General features: G+C 42.3%; 1 protein-coding gene across 3 annotated transcripts in view; it reads right to left on the reverse strand.

The window, feature by feature from the left end:
* Nucleotides 1-17824, reverse strand: part of VPS50 (VPS50 subunit of EARP/GARPII complex) — a 166128-nt gene that overhangs the window by 74065 nt on the left and 74239 nt on the right. For all 3 annotated transcript variants that reach the window (XM_067562199.1, XM_067562198.1, XM_067562197.1), the window contains exons 17-18: nt 14201-14291; nt 10892-11068 (exon numbers count right to left, since the gene is read on the reverse strand). In XM_067562199.1, the coding sequence (XP_067418300.1) occupies nt 10892-11068; nt 14201-14291 (268 nt within the window). The remainder of the gene's footprint in view (nt 1-10891; nt 11069-14200; nt 14292-17824) is intronic.

Raw genomic sequence — 17824 nt, forward strand, 5'->3', positions numbered from 1 at the left:
AACTGGGAAACCACCTTGGGCCAAAAGGCTCGGGTGCAGTCTCAACTGAACCTTATCTTATAGACTACAGTATGAGTGGTGGGAGCTCCAAGCTCAGAGCCCTGATCCTGGAGACCTTCCTTGCTGAGGTAAACCCTCACAGGAAAGCCACCTTCCCTGAAGGCCGGAGTAGAGGGTATGATGCTGTGGGTTCCATGGGGGGCATGGAGGGGCTGTAGGTCGGGAAAGGACTAGGTCGAGATCCCAGGGAGACACTGGGTCGCGGACCTACAGAGAGAGCCTCCTACCCCCTTCAGGAACCGAACCAATATCAAGCGGGAGAGCCGCAATCACCCCTCCAGCGACTGATGGAAGGCTGATATGGCTGCTAGGTGGGTCTTCAGGGAGGCCAGTCAGTCAGTCCCTGGAGCTTTAACTGTGGAAAGTATTTCCCGGATTGCCTGCACTGGCAAGAGGCTGGGCAGAATACACCGGGACCCCCCCTGCCAAGCAACAGCCACTTCCACTTAACCCGGTACACAATCGGCGTGGAGGGCTTCCTGCTATCCAGCAGGACTCACTGGACTTGTTCTGAGTAGCTCGTTCGTCGCCTCTCGGCCACCGATCCATCACTCCCTGAGGTGTCGAGTGTCCAGGTCTGGGAACCGCAGGTGACCGTGATCCTGGGAGCTGGGACTGTGCGGACTTGGAGGTTCCCTGAGGTGGGCAATGGAGAAATCCAGCAGTATGCTGAACCTGTGCTGGTGTGGACAGGCCGGAACAATCGAGATGGCATCTGTTTAGCCCCTCCTTGTCTTTAGCAGATCTGTATACATGAGTGAATATGAAGCTCTCTGATGGGCGGCATTGGTGATTGCCCCCACCCCGAGCATGGAGAGAGCAGCCCTGTGGACACCTCATGCTCCAGTCTGATATGGACAGATTCCCCGTGGGGAAACCCCCCTTCCAGACAGTCGTAGGCACCCTTTGTGGGCGCAGCGACCCATTGTGGTGAGGAAGAGTGACCCCTTGACGCAGTCTGCCTTGTCGTTCATCACTCACAGGAGGTGATCACCGCCAGGTCCTAAGAATCAATAGCTTCCCTTCATAAGGCTGACGAATGGGCTCCCCCACGCCTGTCGATGTAGTACATGGTCGCTGCACTATCTGTCAGCACCTGTACCGCCTTGCCCTTGATAAAGCGAAGGAACATTCCGCAATCCCTGCTAGCGTTTCGCGGATCTTTACATTGGTGTGCCAACGCCTCTCCTCCTAGATGCCTTGTGAGCCGAGGTTAGCGCTGATACGGCACTTTAGCCTCTGCTCGAGGCGGCTAATATCAGGGTAACTGAAGGTATCCATGAACAGAACACCCCTTCACACATCCCGAGGAGTCGTTCACAGCCTAGGGAGGCTAGGGTTTGCTGCCGCGGTTGTTTTTTTGTTGTTGGTTTTGGTGGGGGGGGGGGGGGGGAAGACGACGACGGACCGTAGCCTCCCAATGCAGAAGCTACCTGCTTATACTGTATCTCGGGTCCGTGACTGAAGCCAGCCTAAGTGTCAGGCTAGCTAGCCTCACCACATAGGTGCAGGCCATGCTGTGACCTATCAGCTGTCAGCAACGTTTGGCTGTTGTCGTGGGGCATTTGTGCAGGTGGGCCATTCTGAGGGACACTGTCTCACAGAATGGCTGGGACAAGAAGGTCTGGTCTGGGAAGCAACCGGTCATGCTGATGCATCCCATAGGCTGCACCTGAGTTAACATGAACTTTTGTGTGTTTACCAGCAGGACCCACCAGCCGCAAGTGGTGCCTGACCAGCTCACACTGCTCTGGACTTGAGACCTGGACTTGCCTGGGCAAATCTTGCATCCTCAAGCGCACAGCTACCACTGCCAGGCCTTCAGTAAACACCCTTGGGGCTGAGTAACAGGCCACGGGGTAAAGCCGTAAAGTGTTAGAGGGAGCCAACGCCTACAAAGTGAGGAAAGCTTTGAAGATAAGCGTCCCTGACATCCAGGGCGGCATACCAGGCTCTTGTTTCCAATACGGAGCTGGTGAGACCATGTGAGACTCGAGTCCCTTGTTCGGTATTTGTGAGACAACATAGGTCTGCCACTGTCTTTAAATACCCCCTCTGCTCTTCCCCCCCCCCCCTTTTTTTTTTTTTTTTTTTAAGGGGACGAGGAAGTACTTTGAGTAGGACCTCTTCCGCCATGCCCTGTTGGACCTTTTCCACTGCTCCAGCCTGAGGCAGCCACGACCTCTTGGATGTGGAATTGCCACTGAGAGGGAGGAAGGGAGAGGAGAAAACCGGGGGTCCTAGCTCACCAAACTATATCAAGGACCCAGTGGTTCGAAGGCATTCTGGCTCGCATGAACCTGAAGGAGGGTATAGGGTGGATGGTGTCTCCTAGACCCCCTTACTCTGTCCCATTGCCCATAGGGCAAGATGGCCATGCCTGCTGCTGCTGTCCCTTGCCTGACACTAAAGGTCTGTGGTGTGTAGCCCAGGGAAGAGAGCATGGTCTTGGATTCCTGAGACCATGCCCTATTGCCAAGAGGGACTCATCCTTACTGATTGGCTGGGACCTTTTCTGCAGCCACCAACCTCTGGGAGCCAGTCAGGGCTCTGGATGGTGTGTCTCCTATGGACCCCTTTTGCTTACAAGTTCAGCGCCTGTCCCATTGCCCATAGGTCGCAAGATGGCCATGGCTGGCACCTCTGCTGCTGCTGTCCCTGGGGACGTGCCTGACACTAAAGGTCTGTGGTGTGTAGTAATACTCTTCTCGGCTCATTTAGACATCGGGGAAGAGAGGGGGTTTGCATGACCCTCACTATGTTTGCTCCTTCGATTCCTGAGACCATGCAGCAGTGTGCCCTATTCGAACCAAAGAGAAGGCTGACTCATCCAAGGAAGGGCCTCAATGCAGCTCAATGCAGCTCAATGCAGCCTCAATGCAGCCTCAATGCAGCTCGGTCCGGTGACCGCGACCTGGATAACTTCTAGGGGAGCATTCCTGCTCTACCCTATGAAACCAGTCTGCAGGAGATCTTCCTCCCCATACCGGAGATCTCCTGAGCCATTCAGGAGGTCCCAACGTGGGCTTCCCCCATAACGCCAGACCCGTCTCTCTCTTCGAGGCATGGGCGGAGGTGGCGTATGCAAGGCCAACAAGGCTCTTGCCACCTGACGGCCACCAAAGTTGATGGTGCCGGTAGATGCCGAGGGGCTCCCCCACTCTCCCGAGTCAGAGGAGGCTCCCTGGCTGGAGATGCTGGCTCAGGTAGCGGGTCTCCATGATCCAACCTTAGTAGGGATTGGTGCTCCACCCCGTCTGCTTCGACGGTGCGGGGGAGTATCCACGCTCCGAGCGCTAATTCTGTCTATTTGCGGTGCTGAGTCGGGTTGGTGCCATCGGTGCCCTCTGCACCGACGGCACACTGGGTACCACAGAGGAGCAGGTTGGCTTGGAGCCGGCTCGGGGGGCATCATGAGCCAGGCTTTCAGATGGATTTTCTGGAGGTCTGAAAGCCTTATCGATCCATTTTTCTCCTTATGAAGGGCTTCCCCCCCACCACGCTTCAGGCTGTAAGGGTCTCTTAGCAGGAAAGCCTTCCCGCCGGAAGTGCACGGCTTGAAGCCATGACACCGGAGCATACCTGCTCCCAGTAAAGTCTCAGCTAGACTATCTCAAAGTCTCTAACTACCAATACAACAATTATTAATCTAACTAACTAACTGACACAAAAAAATAATTGCTTAGAGTTCAAAACACGGGGAATTAAGTGCTTGCAATGCAAGCACAGGCAGTTCCAGTAACTGTCAGGGGCGGAAAGAAGGAACTGAGGAGGCGTAGGGCTGGCAGCACCTCATATACCGCGGCATGTGCGCGGGACTCCAGGGGGTGCTGGAGCCGGCCCTATGGGGTCTGCTAAAGGGAAAAAAGTTCCGGTAGCCGTGCACGGAGATGTGCACACACCTATAGTGGAATGGACATGAGAAAGCACTCGAAGAAGAACTTCAGGATGTATCTTTGTCCTCAGTTCTTAGGACCCATTGATCTGTAGTAATATGGGACCAAGCAATTTGGGAAAATTTGGGGAATAATAGGGCAGAGAGAAACGGTACATCACAAACTGATTCCATTCCAAATAAGGCAGCCACTTACCAGCACAAATTTCTTGCAGCCAGTACAAGACTTAAAACTCAGAGATCGAGGCATACCCTGTGAATAAGAAGGAACCAACTCTGCAAGAAAAATAACAAAGAAAACCTACACTAATCTAACACTAAAGAATACCACTGATTTAATTATTTATAGAAACGAAGATAATTTCCTGCAAAGGGAGAAACCTGCAGTAGCAAGCTAATGCATTCAATTACCAATTACTGGTGGTAAGAAGGAAGTGTGGGTGGGGAGCTCCACCCCTTTACACCATCATCCAGCAGCAGAAGGTGACTGTGGGCACAGGCACCACACAGATAGGTATTGCTAAGGGAAAAATCTCCAACTCTGGAGCACCACACGTGCACACAGCTGAAGTAGAAAGGACATGTGCAATCACTTGAAGAGCTTGGGTTCAATTTCCAACTGTTACAGATTTCCTATGTGACCTTGGCAAATCAGTTGATCTATATCGCCTGTGCCTGCGGTTCCCCTCCCAGGGGTGTTGCAAAGATAAACTCCATGAACAATTACAAGGCACTTAGATACTAGTGATGAGGGCCATATTATAAGTGCCTAGACAGATAGATAGGTGCAATACACAGAGTAATTGAACATATTGATCTACATATTCAGTACTGTTCCTTAGTTTCACAGAATTTTATTTTAATACAGAAACAATCAGATATCTAATTTCCAAGGTGCTAAGTTTCAATGCTGCATGGAATAATACTTTCACAGAATGTACTGCTAACATTGTTCTGTGTTGGGTACAAATACAGGAAGCCACTACCAAAGATCTTTCTGCAAGGGAAAGAAAATAAAATCTCCCTACGTAAGTGAACGTAAGCTTTGGTTTGAATAGACACCAATGATAAATGATATTAATTTGAAAAACACTAATTCTATAAACCAGTCTGAAGTTTCCATAATAATTAATACCACATTTAAGGTTAATGAAACTGTTTATAATAAGAATGGTCTATGTTTATCACAAGAACAAAAACATATAAATCATGTCCTCACTATTCCATTCTTCCCTCACTGAACATTCTGTCCTGCTAGTGTCAAAGAAAAGCCAAAATCAATTACAGTTCTTCAGCAGGCACAGATTCAGTTTTATCATTTCATGACATATTTAGGTTTCACTGTAATGCAGAACACTTTATACTGGCACACAAATATTAAAAATAGGACAAGACAGTCAGTCTTGTAAGCTCACAGTTGTGTGTCACCCTACAAAATGGAACATAATTCAAGATTAAAAAAGGAAACCACAACATGGGCTATGGAAAGGCTGTCTTTGCTGCATATGTAACACATTAGCCTACTGCTAATACATATGATCAAGACGCCCTCCAGTGACTGATTCCAGCAAAAATACGGCCCACCATGGTTGAATAGGAATCCATTTTAAGGCACTTGGAAGAGAGGAAGGTGATCAGGAACAGTCAACACGGATTCACCAAGGGAAAGTCATGCCTGACCAACCTGATTGCTTTCTATGATGAGGTGACTGGTTCTGTGGATGTGGGGAAGGCGGTGGATGTGATATACCTTGACTTTAGCAAAGCTTTTGATACGGTTTCTCACAGTATTCTTATCAACAAGTTAAAGAAGTATGGGTTGGATGAATGGACTATAAAATGGATAGTGAACTGGCTAGAGCATAGGGCTCAACGAGTAGTGATCAATGGCTCCATGTCTAGCTGGCAACCGGTCACAAGCGGAGTTCCCCAGGGGTCGGTCCTGGGGCCGGTTTTGTTCAACATCTTTATTAATGATCTGGAGGATGGGGTAGATTGCACCCTCAGCAAGTTTGCGGACGACACTAAGCTGGGGGGAGTGGTAGATACCCTGGAGGGTAGGGATAGGATACAGAGTGACCTAAACAAACTGGAGGATTGGGCCAAAAGAAATCTAATGAGGTTCAACAAAGAAAAGTGCAGAGTCCTCCACTTAGGAAGAAAGAATCCCATGCACAGCTATAGACTGGGGACCGACGAACTGGGCAGCAGCTCTGCAGAAAAGGACCTGGGGGTAACAGTGGATAAAAAGCTGGATATGAGTCAGCAGTGTGCCCTGGTTGTCAAGAAGGCCAATGGCATATTGGGCTGCATTAGGAGGGGCATTGCTAGCAGGTCACGGGAAGTGATTATTCCCCTCTATTCGGCATTGGTGAGGCCGCATTTAGAATATTGTGTCCAGTTTTGGGCCCCCCAATACAAAAAGGATGTGGACAAGTTGGAGAGAGTCCAGCGGAGGGCAACAAAAATGATTAGGGGGCTGGAGCACAGGACTTATGAGGAGAGGCTGAGGGAACTGGGCTTGTTTAGTCTGCAAAAGAGAAGAGTGAGGGGGGATTTGATAGCGGCCTTTAACTACCTGAAAGGGGTTCTAGGGAGGATGGGGCTAGGCTGTTCTCGGTGGTGGCAGATGACAGAACAAGGAGCAACGGTCTCAAGTTGCAGGGGGGAGGTCTAGGTTGGACATTAGGAAAAAGTTTTTTACTAGGAGGGTGGTGAAGCACTGGAATGGGTTACCTAGGGAGGTGGTGGAATCTCCATCCTTAGAGGTTTTTAAGCTGCGGCTTGACAAAGCCCTGGTTGGGATGATATAGCAGAGGTTAGTCCTGCTTTGAGCAGGGGTTGGACTAGATGACCTCCTGAGGTCCCTTCCAACTCTAATATTCTATGATTCTATGATTCTATGATAATAGCTAAAGAAGAACTCATTTAGCTAATAGGTAGAAGGTTGTACTTTCTGATGCTCAAATTCCAGGAGTTCAATACCCAATGAAGACCATGAAATCTATAATTAATTCTGGCTAAGGTGTGTCACACACATAAAGGGTGAGGTATTTATTTACTGGCAAGGACACGTTGATTATTCTTCATCCTGCATCAGCTTTGGATGGAACTGAATATCAAATCCACTTTCACAGTGGACAGTACCGCATGCTACAAGCAAAACCAGGTAATTTTAATAGGATGGAATGCGGCAGTCTCTAATAACCTAATTGACAGGTGGCAAATTCAAAAAATGATCAAACAAAAGTACTTTTACACAATTCGACTGTGGAACTCATTGCCACATCATGTCACAGAGGCCAATTAGCAAAATCAGAGGGAATGGATGATTATATAGATAACAATATAATCCACAGTTACAGTTAATGCTAAAATAATTAAAATGTTTTGGAGGGATATGAAAACCTCATGCTTCAGGGCTTCAGCCAATCTCTAACTATACAAAAAGCTATGGTAAGTTTTTTGTTTTGTTTTGTTTTGTTTTGTTTTTTGGGGGGGGGGGGGAAGCGGGGTTCTCTCACACCTACTTTGAGGTTTCCCAAACTTTTCTATAAAGCATCTGGTGTTGGCTACTGTCAGAGAGACAGGCTAGACCAAGGGTCTGATCCAGTATGGTAATTACTATATAGCTTGCCAGAGATTTGAGAAGAAACGTTTTAGGAAGCTCAATTTCTGTGTTTCACTGAACACAGAAGCATGTTGTATGAAATTTTTTTCTAATGTAGTCAAATTACAGCAGGATTTGTTCACTCAGAAAATGTAAATGATTCTCCAGCCAGTATTTGATTTATGCGTAGATAAAGAGCTAAGACACAGACTCAGTGGTCACACTGTATGCCATACAAAAATATCCTCAAGAATGATCACCCTCTATCTCTATCCAATTTTTCACTGCATGGTAAGAAGACTAGAGGGAGAGGCTGAGTACAGATGAAGTTAATCAGTTAAATTTTGGTAGGCTTGGAAGTAGCAGGACACAGCAGATTCTGAAGTGTGGGAAATCACAAAAGGAAGAGAAGCAGATCAGCTTATTTTTCATTTGATTATAGAGTTTTCCGACTTCACACAGCATACAGGATGGAAAGGAAAATCTACAAAAAGCTGAGGTCATAAGTGAAGACAGCTTTGACTCCCCCAAATTTTCCATCTTTGAGTCAGGAGAAAAGGGATGGAAGAGAGAAAAATACAGAGTACACACTTTCACTTGCTCAGATGTTGTCACTTCTAATTTGTGAGCAATCCATTTTGTAATAACAGAGGAGACACCAGGCTTCACACCTTGGTTTGTATTTTGTTCCAAAAAATTAGCTATGTCTGAGATTTCATTCAGTTTTTTAAAGAAGATAAAATTAGCATTTTTAAGAACTATTTAAGCCCTTTCTAAAATGCTAAATACTAACAGAGAAAGAAAGATACCTGTAAGAAATTCAAGAGGTGCCTAGCTTTGCACTGTCTTTAATGGCATCAGTCCAGTGCCTATCATGAGGATTCCATGTATTCTGTGGCTGTGGCCTCAGAATCCAACCCTCAATACAAAATTGTGCTCCAGAATATAAGCCTTTTTAAACAAATTATATTTCTAGCCCTTTTGGGGTATGTCTTCAATGCACAGTTAACCTGGGTCATTGGTAGGACCCTACCAAATTCACAGCTGTGAAAAATGCATCACGGACCGTGAAATCTGGTCTCCCCAGTGAAATCTATTCTTTTGTGTACTTTTCTCCTACACTATAGGCAGTGCTTCTCATACTGGGGGTCCCATCCAAAAAGGGCTATTGAAGGGAGGGGGGTCAGAAAGTAAGGGTGGCAATACAGCGACCCCCTTCAATAGCTTTGCGACCCCCTTTTGGGTCAGGACCCCTAGTTTGAGAACTACTACTTAAGGGTTTTAGGTGTTTATATTTGGTGTTTTAAAATACATATCCACGCTTTGTTACTACACCATGAAAATTAAGAATTAAATATCTGACACTGATTTTTAAAATGCTCGGACGGTGAGCTTTATGAAAATGGACCATGAATTTGGTAGGGTCATGGTCATTGGCACCCAGGTCTGAGCACCCACATTAGCTTAGCTCGCCTGCAAGTGCTGCCACAGCAAAGCTATCCCCCTCCCCCATTACTGTGTTGTCCTCACTGTTTCTGCACTTATCCATGTGCACAGAGATGCTCCAGGATTCTCTCTCAGTCAGTTGTGTCAATTGCCAGACAATTCGTCTATCCTTCGGGGGCAACAGCGGGACAGGCATTGAAGTACTATCAGCACTTGAGGGATTTGTGCTTGCATTCTCACTGCAAAGTGGATGTATTTATTAATGTACTTATACAGTGCATTTGGAAGAATATACCCTTTAAAAATACTTATTTAACCAACAAATAAAGCAACCATTTTGATCTTAAACGCCTTAAAAAGATTGTTTTACATTCCTGCTAGAACAGAATTATTATGCAGCAGCCACTCTGGTCTTTTAGGTAAACAGACAATTAATAACCTTTCAAGATAGATTCATATTTTCTTTTCAATCTTAAAAACTCCAAGAAAATTAAAAATAATCTCAGTCTAGTATTTGACTTATTTTAAAACAATTATAGAGTGGTGTGGGAGCTAATAACCAATTTAGAAGACAGAAAAGAATGTCCAGAGTCCAAGTTTTGAAATAGTCTTAACTGTCTTCACTTGTTTTCAGGGCCTCTGAAGGTACATGAGGGAAGAAGAGGAAGAAGAACCAGGGCCAAGCTGGGCTTCTCCCTGGCATGATGCTGCTATTCTCAGCTCCTGCAGGGCGAGTCTATTGATCCTGAGGGCTAGTCCTGCCTCTGGGAATTTCTCCTCTCCCTCTCTCTTGCCCATGCAGCTGGGTAAGGAGAGAGGCACTTGGGGATTTGAACCCCTTCTTATTTTCTAATTCCCATAGCAGGAAGGGGTAGTAAGCTCAATAAACCAATGGACAGAACAGATGGCCACCAGAAACGTCACCAACATATGATTCAAGAGAGAATCTGAACAAAGAAAATTCTATTTAGAGACTGGCAACCTGACAACTTGCTTAAATCTTATAGAATTTGCCAGGTTTGTTAAGGCATTGAGAGTGAGTGCAGGTGAGAATGCCAGATGAATTTGCTCATATCATAAAAAAAGAGGGGAAAATAATATTTGACAGAAAAGGAAGTTAGGATACAGGTTTTAATAAGATATGTAGGTAATGAAGTTTCTGTATGCATAACACAGACTATTATAAAATAAGGGACATTTTTCTTTTAAATAAAATAAACATTTGATTGTATGATTATGATACAAGTCAACAAAAAAATCAATACATTTAAAGTTAATGCTGAGATTATATCAGTAGATCTCAAACTAGAAGGCCCATAACATTCAATAATTAAAAATTGCTCAGTAAATTACATTCTCCTTTGGAAATCATGGTAAAGTTTATGTAAGCACAACAGAAAGAACCATCTATGAATTATCTCTGGAGATTATTCTCTAACAAGCCAGAAGGAGCTAATCCTTCTAATACTAAAACAAGGCCAAATTTACCACAACCAGGAAAGTTGAGTAAATTGTATCTAATTGCCCTGTGATAAATTAGCACTTTTCTGTTTCTGTTCTAAGTGGAACATGGCTTGCTAGCCTTCAGGAACAATTGACTTGGATGGAAAAATATTGATCCACTGCAAAACAAACAGATCTGGCTTTTCACAGGAAGCCCTGCTTTCTGACTTTGGCAGTTAAAAGCAGAGTGACCTATTTTAAGTAGTAATATGGCTTGGTACCTTTTAGTGCAATGTAGAATGACAACTGCATTTGTCTTTAATATTTTGCAATCACTGATTTACAAGATAATTGATCTTTCCGATATACTGTACGTCATGTTCACTTAATAATAATGAGAGGTAGCTCGGCTCTTGTATTTATGAAATGCTGCATACCCCATTAGAAGCAAGTACATCTTCTGTCTCATCCTCCTTGTTGTTGACCTGAATTTCAAATGGATTTCCTCCATTACAATACTGCTCAAACAAAGTTACGGTTGCTGAGATTGCTGAAGCAGGCTGCTTACTAGGCGACACAGACGGGGAACGTGACTGCTCCATGAATTTGAATTCCTATTAATAAAAATACAGAATAATTTTATGCCTAGTAATGTAGATTAAATATTGATTCATAGCTTATTGTCTATTACTGCTCTGCAACAAGAGTTTACTTCTGATTTAAATACAGCTTTTAGACTGACTGAAGTTAACCTTGAATCTCACATGGTTTGTCTTTCTAATTTTAGAAAGTGTGTCTTGCTGCACCATGCAATATACCTTCTGTGTTATGGAAGTGTTCATTTTCAAGAACTAAATAGAAACGCTTTTACCAGAGGTTAAAAGCATTTTCACAAGCGGTAGAACAGGATCTGAATCTCAAACTGTACAAATACAGCATTGATCAAAATGTAAAGAACACATTTCCAGAATTAAAGTGACAACATCAGACTAAAAAATATTTTAAAGATAATTCTCTTTAGCTTTGTTACAAACATTTCAAATTATTAATATGGAACAATTTTAAAATATGCTTAAATAAAGTACACTTCAAATATTTTGGACTGTTACACTGCACAATAATATGGGATTTCAAGACACTGGGAGGTGATGCTCAGCACTTTTGAAAATCAGATCACTTAATTAAGGGCCTCTCTCTAGACATTCATTTCTGAAAATCTTGGCTTAATGTTTTTTAGTTGAAAATAGCATAATTTATTTTTAGTTATTAATCTATCTTTGAATAGGAAATGTACATAATCATAATCTAAAAGACATAGATCAAAATGTACTGGGCTAAAGGGACTTGAAATTTATTAATTTCTACAAAATTAGATGAACAGTTTCTGGGACCTGCAGCTACTCAAGTTCCCTTACCAGTGTGTGTGGTGTTACAATCCCACCCCCCCCCCCCCCTTTTTTTTTTTTTTTTTTTTTTTAAATTAAAAATGCTTTTCATTTCCTTTGTATTTTATGAAAGCTCTCCCTTTTTCTTTCTTGCTGCATGAATGTATATAGTCAGCTTCCCTGTACAGTCAAACTAGAAAATAATCTTCCACCCCACTCCCCAACCCCGTTCATCTTTAGCAATCTACATGTTATTTGTAGCAACAGCTCCAGTCATGTGTCTCTCAGGTAGTCCCAAATAGCAAATAAAACAGAAATGTTACTGTTTACCAACCTCAGCTTAGTCAGAGGCCCTGATTCAAGAAAGCTTTAAAACACATGCTTCACTTGCTTTCAATGGAATTTTACCACATGCTTTAGTACTTTCCTGAATGTACTCTTGAATCAGGAACACGGGGCCTATTTTGTAAAAAATGGGTGCCAAAAGATGATGACTTTAATGGGAGCTCCTAAGTGCTCACAACTTTTGAGCAACAGGCGATTTAATTAAATTAGGTACCCATGTTTGAACATCTTGGCCTCAGTTGATTAATTTGAAGTTGGTCATCTCACATTCTCTTCTACAGGAAAGTTTCTATTATTTTTTTTCCTTTGACTATCCTTCTGTCATTTTAATCATGTAGTAAAATGTTAAATATAATTAAATACTATTGCAATCCACTAACCTAATGTAGGCAGGCTACCATTTTAAATGTGTTTAAATCTGATCTTTAGAAGAGTTTACAAAAACCCTTAAATAAAAGTCACTAATTTTCATCTCATCTCATCTATGGCCATCCAACATTTTGACATATGAAAGGAAACATGACAAAGTCAGTCAGTCAATGGTGCTTGGCAGTAGTGTGCGTGAGCTGCAGTGGCTATAGGTCCACTTGCCGGATGGAAGTTGGAGCACATTCTGCTTCCTGGTTCACCAATGGGCCTCAGCCTGGGCTCTCTGATGACTCTCCGTGACGACTGCACCAGCCCTGACCTGGCTTCTCCAGACTGAGCGGCCATGGGTAGGGCCCTCCCAGTTGTCAGTGGGAATGCTGAATTCCTTGAGAACCTGCTTGACTTTGTCACTATATTGGAGCTTTAGTCTTCTCTGCATTGAGAGTAATTCTTGAATTGGTCACAGAGCACAACCTTCAGCAGACATTCTTGAAGCATGCACTCCACATGTCCCAGCCACTGCAAGCATCCAGTATAGTCTGCAGAGACTGTAAGCCGGTTCTCTCAAGGATCTTGTTGTTAGTGACCCATTGGTCCCAAGTAACTCCAAGGATTTTTCTGAGACAGTGAAGGTGGAAGCTGTTCAATTTCTGTTCCTGCCTGGAGTACGTGATCCAGCTTTTACAACTGTAAAGGAGGGTACTGAGGACACAAGCCTGATAAATGGACACCTTTGTATTCAGGGTTATCAGCTTGTTGTTCCCGACACGTGAGGTAAGTTTGCCAAAGGTGACATCATCAAGTTCTTAGCAAGGCTAAGCAAGCTGGTTAAAGTTGAGCCAAGATAGCAGAAGTAATCCACATTGTCCAGAGCTTCATTATTGCCGTAGACTTTATGGAGGATGTTAATGCCCTATCACATGACAACTGTTTTCTGAATACTGATTACCATACCAAACTTGATACATGCATCAAAGATTATTATTCATCATGATCTGCAGATCTCGAATAGTGAGCTAGGTGACATGCCTTTTGCTCTGAAATCAACTGATGTTAAACAAGCTGCCATCTATTTTCGATTCAATTAGTATGCCAGATTGATAGTTTCCTAAAGCGTATTTAAGAAGAATACAGACGAACATGCCAAAGCCAGTAGGTGCTAAGACGCAGCCTTGCTTCATGGCAGTATCAATGCTAAACTCAGATGATGTTTCATTTTCATATTGGATAGTTGCCTTCATTCCCTCATGGAACTCCTTAAATAAGGAGAGCACTTTTTGTGGACAGCCAATTTTCAACAGCATTTCATATATGCCATTCCCGCTAACCCTTTTGTAGGTCAACAAATGCTACATAGAGAAGTGCCTATTGTTCATGGGTTTTTTCTTGCAACAAGCACATTGTGAAGGACATGTCAATCAAGGAGTGTCCAGCTCTGAACCCCTCACTGATTCTCAGGATAAACTCTCTCTAATGTAGGCATGTTACCATTTTAGATGCATTTAAATCTGAGCTTTAGAATAGCTTACAAAAACACTTAAATAAAAATCACTAATTTTACTGTACCGTTAAAAATTCCCAAAAACAAAACAATGGTTTGCATGTCCTATCACATTGCAGAACTTTTGAATTTTAAGTAGTACTTACATGAAGCTGTAAAATACTAAAGCTCGATTTAACAGGGCAAAGCTCCCAGGTCTCATTCTCCAAGAACATTCGCAATTCCTCAAGACGAGTTCTGAAATACAACACCACTCTAAATTGTCAGCAAAAACAAACAAGGTCACAGCTGAACTGTTTTAACATTTGAATGAAAAAGTGCCTTAAACTGAACAAAAAGCAATAATACTTTAAAATACAAAGCAGTCCTTATTTAGGCTTTTCTATTAATTTCCTTAACAGAGAAGTTCAGATCATTGCCTCCCCAAAAACCTGTGGTTCCCTCCAAAATGAGCCTCTGGGAAATCTCCCTTGTAAATTAACATTGCCTCAGGTTAATTAACAGAAAAGGATTTATTAGTAAGAGGCCAAGATTTGGAGTGCAAGAAAAAAATATCATTTCTAGTCCATGACGGAACTTTACTTCTCACACTTTAGCTCCTTCAAGGACTTTGTCATGGGGGTTAGGAAGGGCCAAATAATTACATCATGTCCCTTTATCCTTGCTGGTGAGGTTTTCTGTGATTAGACTGAGCTGCTGCATTTTTCACAGGAAGGTTGGCTGGTCCACGTCTCTGAAGGAGCCATTGCTGAGATCAGTTAGAATTGTACACAGTAGTTCTTTGCTCGTTTTACACCAATAAGGCAAGGCACAGACCTGTTTTGCCAATGTTGGTTCAAATATTTCTAAAGTCTTCTCTAAACTTCATCAAACACGGTACAGTACAATTCCGTTAGGGTGACTAACAACATTTCTGGTACAGATTTTCTTGGCTTGGTGAGTTCTTGCCATATTTGGGTTATCTTTTCTGATAAGTAGGATAAAGGTTTGCTGGCAGCAACCAGTGCTCAGGCCAGATATTTGAGTGGCTGAGCTGGCTCACTATGAAGAATAGCTCTGCCAGGTGTGATTTAGCAACTGTGATGGTGGCAGAATAGACATATTTTGTGGCAGAAGAGTTGTGCAGAAATTTTACACTGATGTGTAGCCAATTAGTTTATTTGATCATTCATTTATCATTGTGTTATCTGGCGTTATGGTCAATTCATATGCTATATAAGCAATTTATGCTAAATAGATTTAAATTGTAGGATTACAGGAGTATAAGATTGACAAATATTTAGGAGTGTATATTTAGGTATACAAGTAAAGCATGGCTGGAATGCAAGGCCTACCGGATGAGGCCTGTAAGATTTTAGCATTGCCAGACAGGTCATAGACTTAAGAACGCTTGACATGAGTGGGTGACCTAGGTAAGTAAAGTCACAGGATTACTGTAAAAGATGTGCCAATAGGTAACGTTACAGAAAACTAGACTGCAATAAACCATAATGTATTATCCAAGATCACAAGATACCCGATTGTATCATGGAATGTCCTGTCTAAATGCTAACGAGAATAAGAATTAAAACAACCTATGAAAATTGGGTCACCCCATATTAATGTGGTATGCAATGTGGAAGAGTGTTAAAACCCTCATACATATGCATAAGGTAGTAGGTGTGGTTAGAACAATATAAAAGAGGTTTCCTGGTTGGGTAAATGTGGGAAAAACCCACGGAAAACCCCAGCAAGAACCATCCTTCTATCAATGATCACCTGTTGAGAGATCCATCTAATCTTAGACTATCTTTGAGGATATAAGTGTGATATTAGTCATTGCATGGAATTTTGTAGGATTTACATATGCATGAATAATTGTAACTTTACTTATTGCTTCAATAAAACTTGTAGTACAGTTAAGACTTTGTACTTGTGATTGTGTCTGTGGTCACTAGCTTTGGACTTCATTTGTTTCTGGAGACTCCAAATTTGAGAAAAGCACCAAAGGTGACTTTCACTCTGTTGAGCTTCAAATTGTAGCAACAGGAGCTGAACCCATGATAGTTTAATACTAAATTACTACATTCAATCTAAAAAAAGGGGGTACATCTGCATGAGGTTGGTCCAGTTTGTGCCACTGGCATTTTTCTGATATAGTTCAGAGAACCATGGAGATCTTCAAGGTTGGTGCAGAAGGAAAGTTGATGTATTTAACACACTTTGCAAGTGTGAGAATTCATTTTGCCAGGTATTTAACTCATTCTCTCAGCTTAGAAATAACCCCAACATTATATATTTTATGACATCCTGTAGAAAAGTACATTAAGAATGCACTGTCACAAAATTTGTGAAGCAATTTTTTTAGAAGCCTCAAGAATTAATATATGACACATTCATGCTTGTACAGTAGCATCATGGATTTTATTCTCTGTAAATGACATGATCAGATATCCTTTAGCAATGTCAATACAAAATGTAGCAACATTTAACCACTAAAGGGTAACATGAATCCACATTCCATTTAATAAAAAGCACTGGAAAAAACTCAGACAATGTGGAAAAACTGAAAAGTAGCACGCTACAGAATCATAATTTTTTTCAGATAAAATATTAAAAGGGCATTAACCACCAAAGTTACATTTCTTCACATGTTTAAACTTTGTTTTCAGCAGGGAGGTAGGTTCATTAATGAAGGGCACTATTATGACAATGTAATCAAAAACATTAGTTCATTGTACTTCCTTTGTTTAGTTTTCATCAGCACTGCAGCCTTTCATTTAGCTATAAGCAGAATCACCTTCAGAATTCTCTCTCTGCTACATAGCCAGGAATATTTTTTAAAATGGCAGCAGTGAAGCGATCACAATATCAACACATATTTCTTTAAAAGATACAGTATATTGTCTTGTTCAGAGTGCACAGTTGGTAAACTATGCACTGGGTTCCTAATTAGGCTGTAAAACATTTATCACATCATTCATTAACAAACTAATTACTGATACAATGAATGATTTTGGCTCAGGGAGATGACCAACAGGTGCTTAACTATTATTGCAGTTAGCTGTGTCTACTTACACACATTCTGTTCAATCAGAAAAAGATTTGGGGCCTAATTTTCCAAGACATTGAGTACCTGCAGCTGCCACTAACTTCTATTGAAGTCAGGAGGTATTCTTGTGTTGAACATCTCTGAAAATTAGAGTCTTAAATTAGAAAAGCTGTGCACAACAGGGGAAAAGTGGCCCTTATGATAAATCATATTCGAGGTAGAAGGATAAATGGAAAAGATTTTAAAGTAATATAGAGCCAGATTTTTTACATCAGTTAGAAGTCTGAAGTAATTCATTGACTTAATGAACTTCAATAGTTACCCATGACTTTCACCACCATAGACAAGTTCAGAATCTGGTTAAAAAACAAGGTCTTAACCAAGCAATCAAATCTAGCTTTAGTCTTTGATAATCTTTGCCATTCCTGCCCAAATAAGCCCTTTCCAAAAACACCCATAAAAAATGAATGCACGTTAAGCAGTTCCCTTTACTGGTGTCTTTCACCATTAAAAGCCAATTCTTCTTTTTACCAATAAAAACATTTTTCCCTACAAAATGCTTTGCATGCTCAGTATGATCTTCAGTTACATGACCAATTCCTCTGATTGTCCAGTTCTCTGTAACACCATTATGTCAAAAAAATACAAAGGAATTAAGCTTAAATCAAACTAACAATGTCTCAAACAGCATTTTGCTTACTTTGCCGATCTGTAAATTTAGATCATCAATGGAAACACA

Source organism: Emydura macquarii, unplaced genomic scaffold, assembly GCF_026122565.2.
Source record: "Emydura macquarii macquarii isolate MOO-44397 ecotype Brisbane River unplaced genomic scaffold, CSIRO-AGI_Emac_v2 contig_2422, whole genome shotgun sequence".
In the NCBI taxonomy this organism is placed as follows: domain Eukaryota; kingdom Metazoa; phylum Chordata; order Testudines; family Chelidae; genus Emydura; species Emydura macquarii.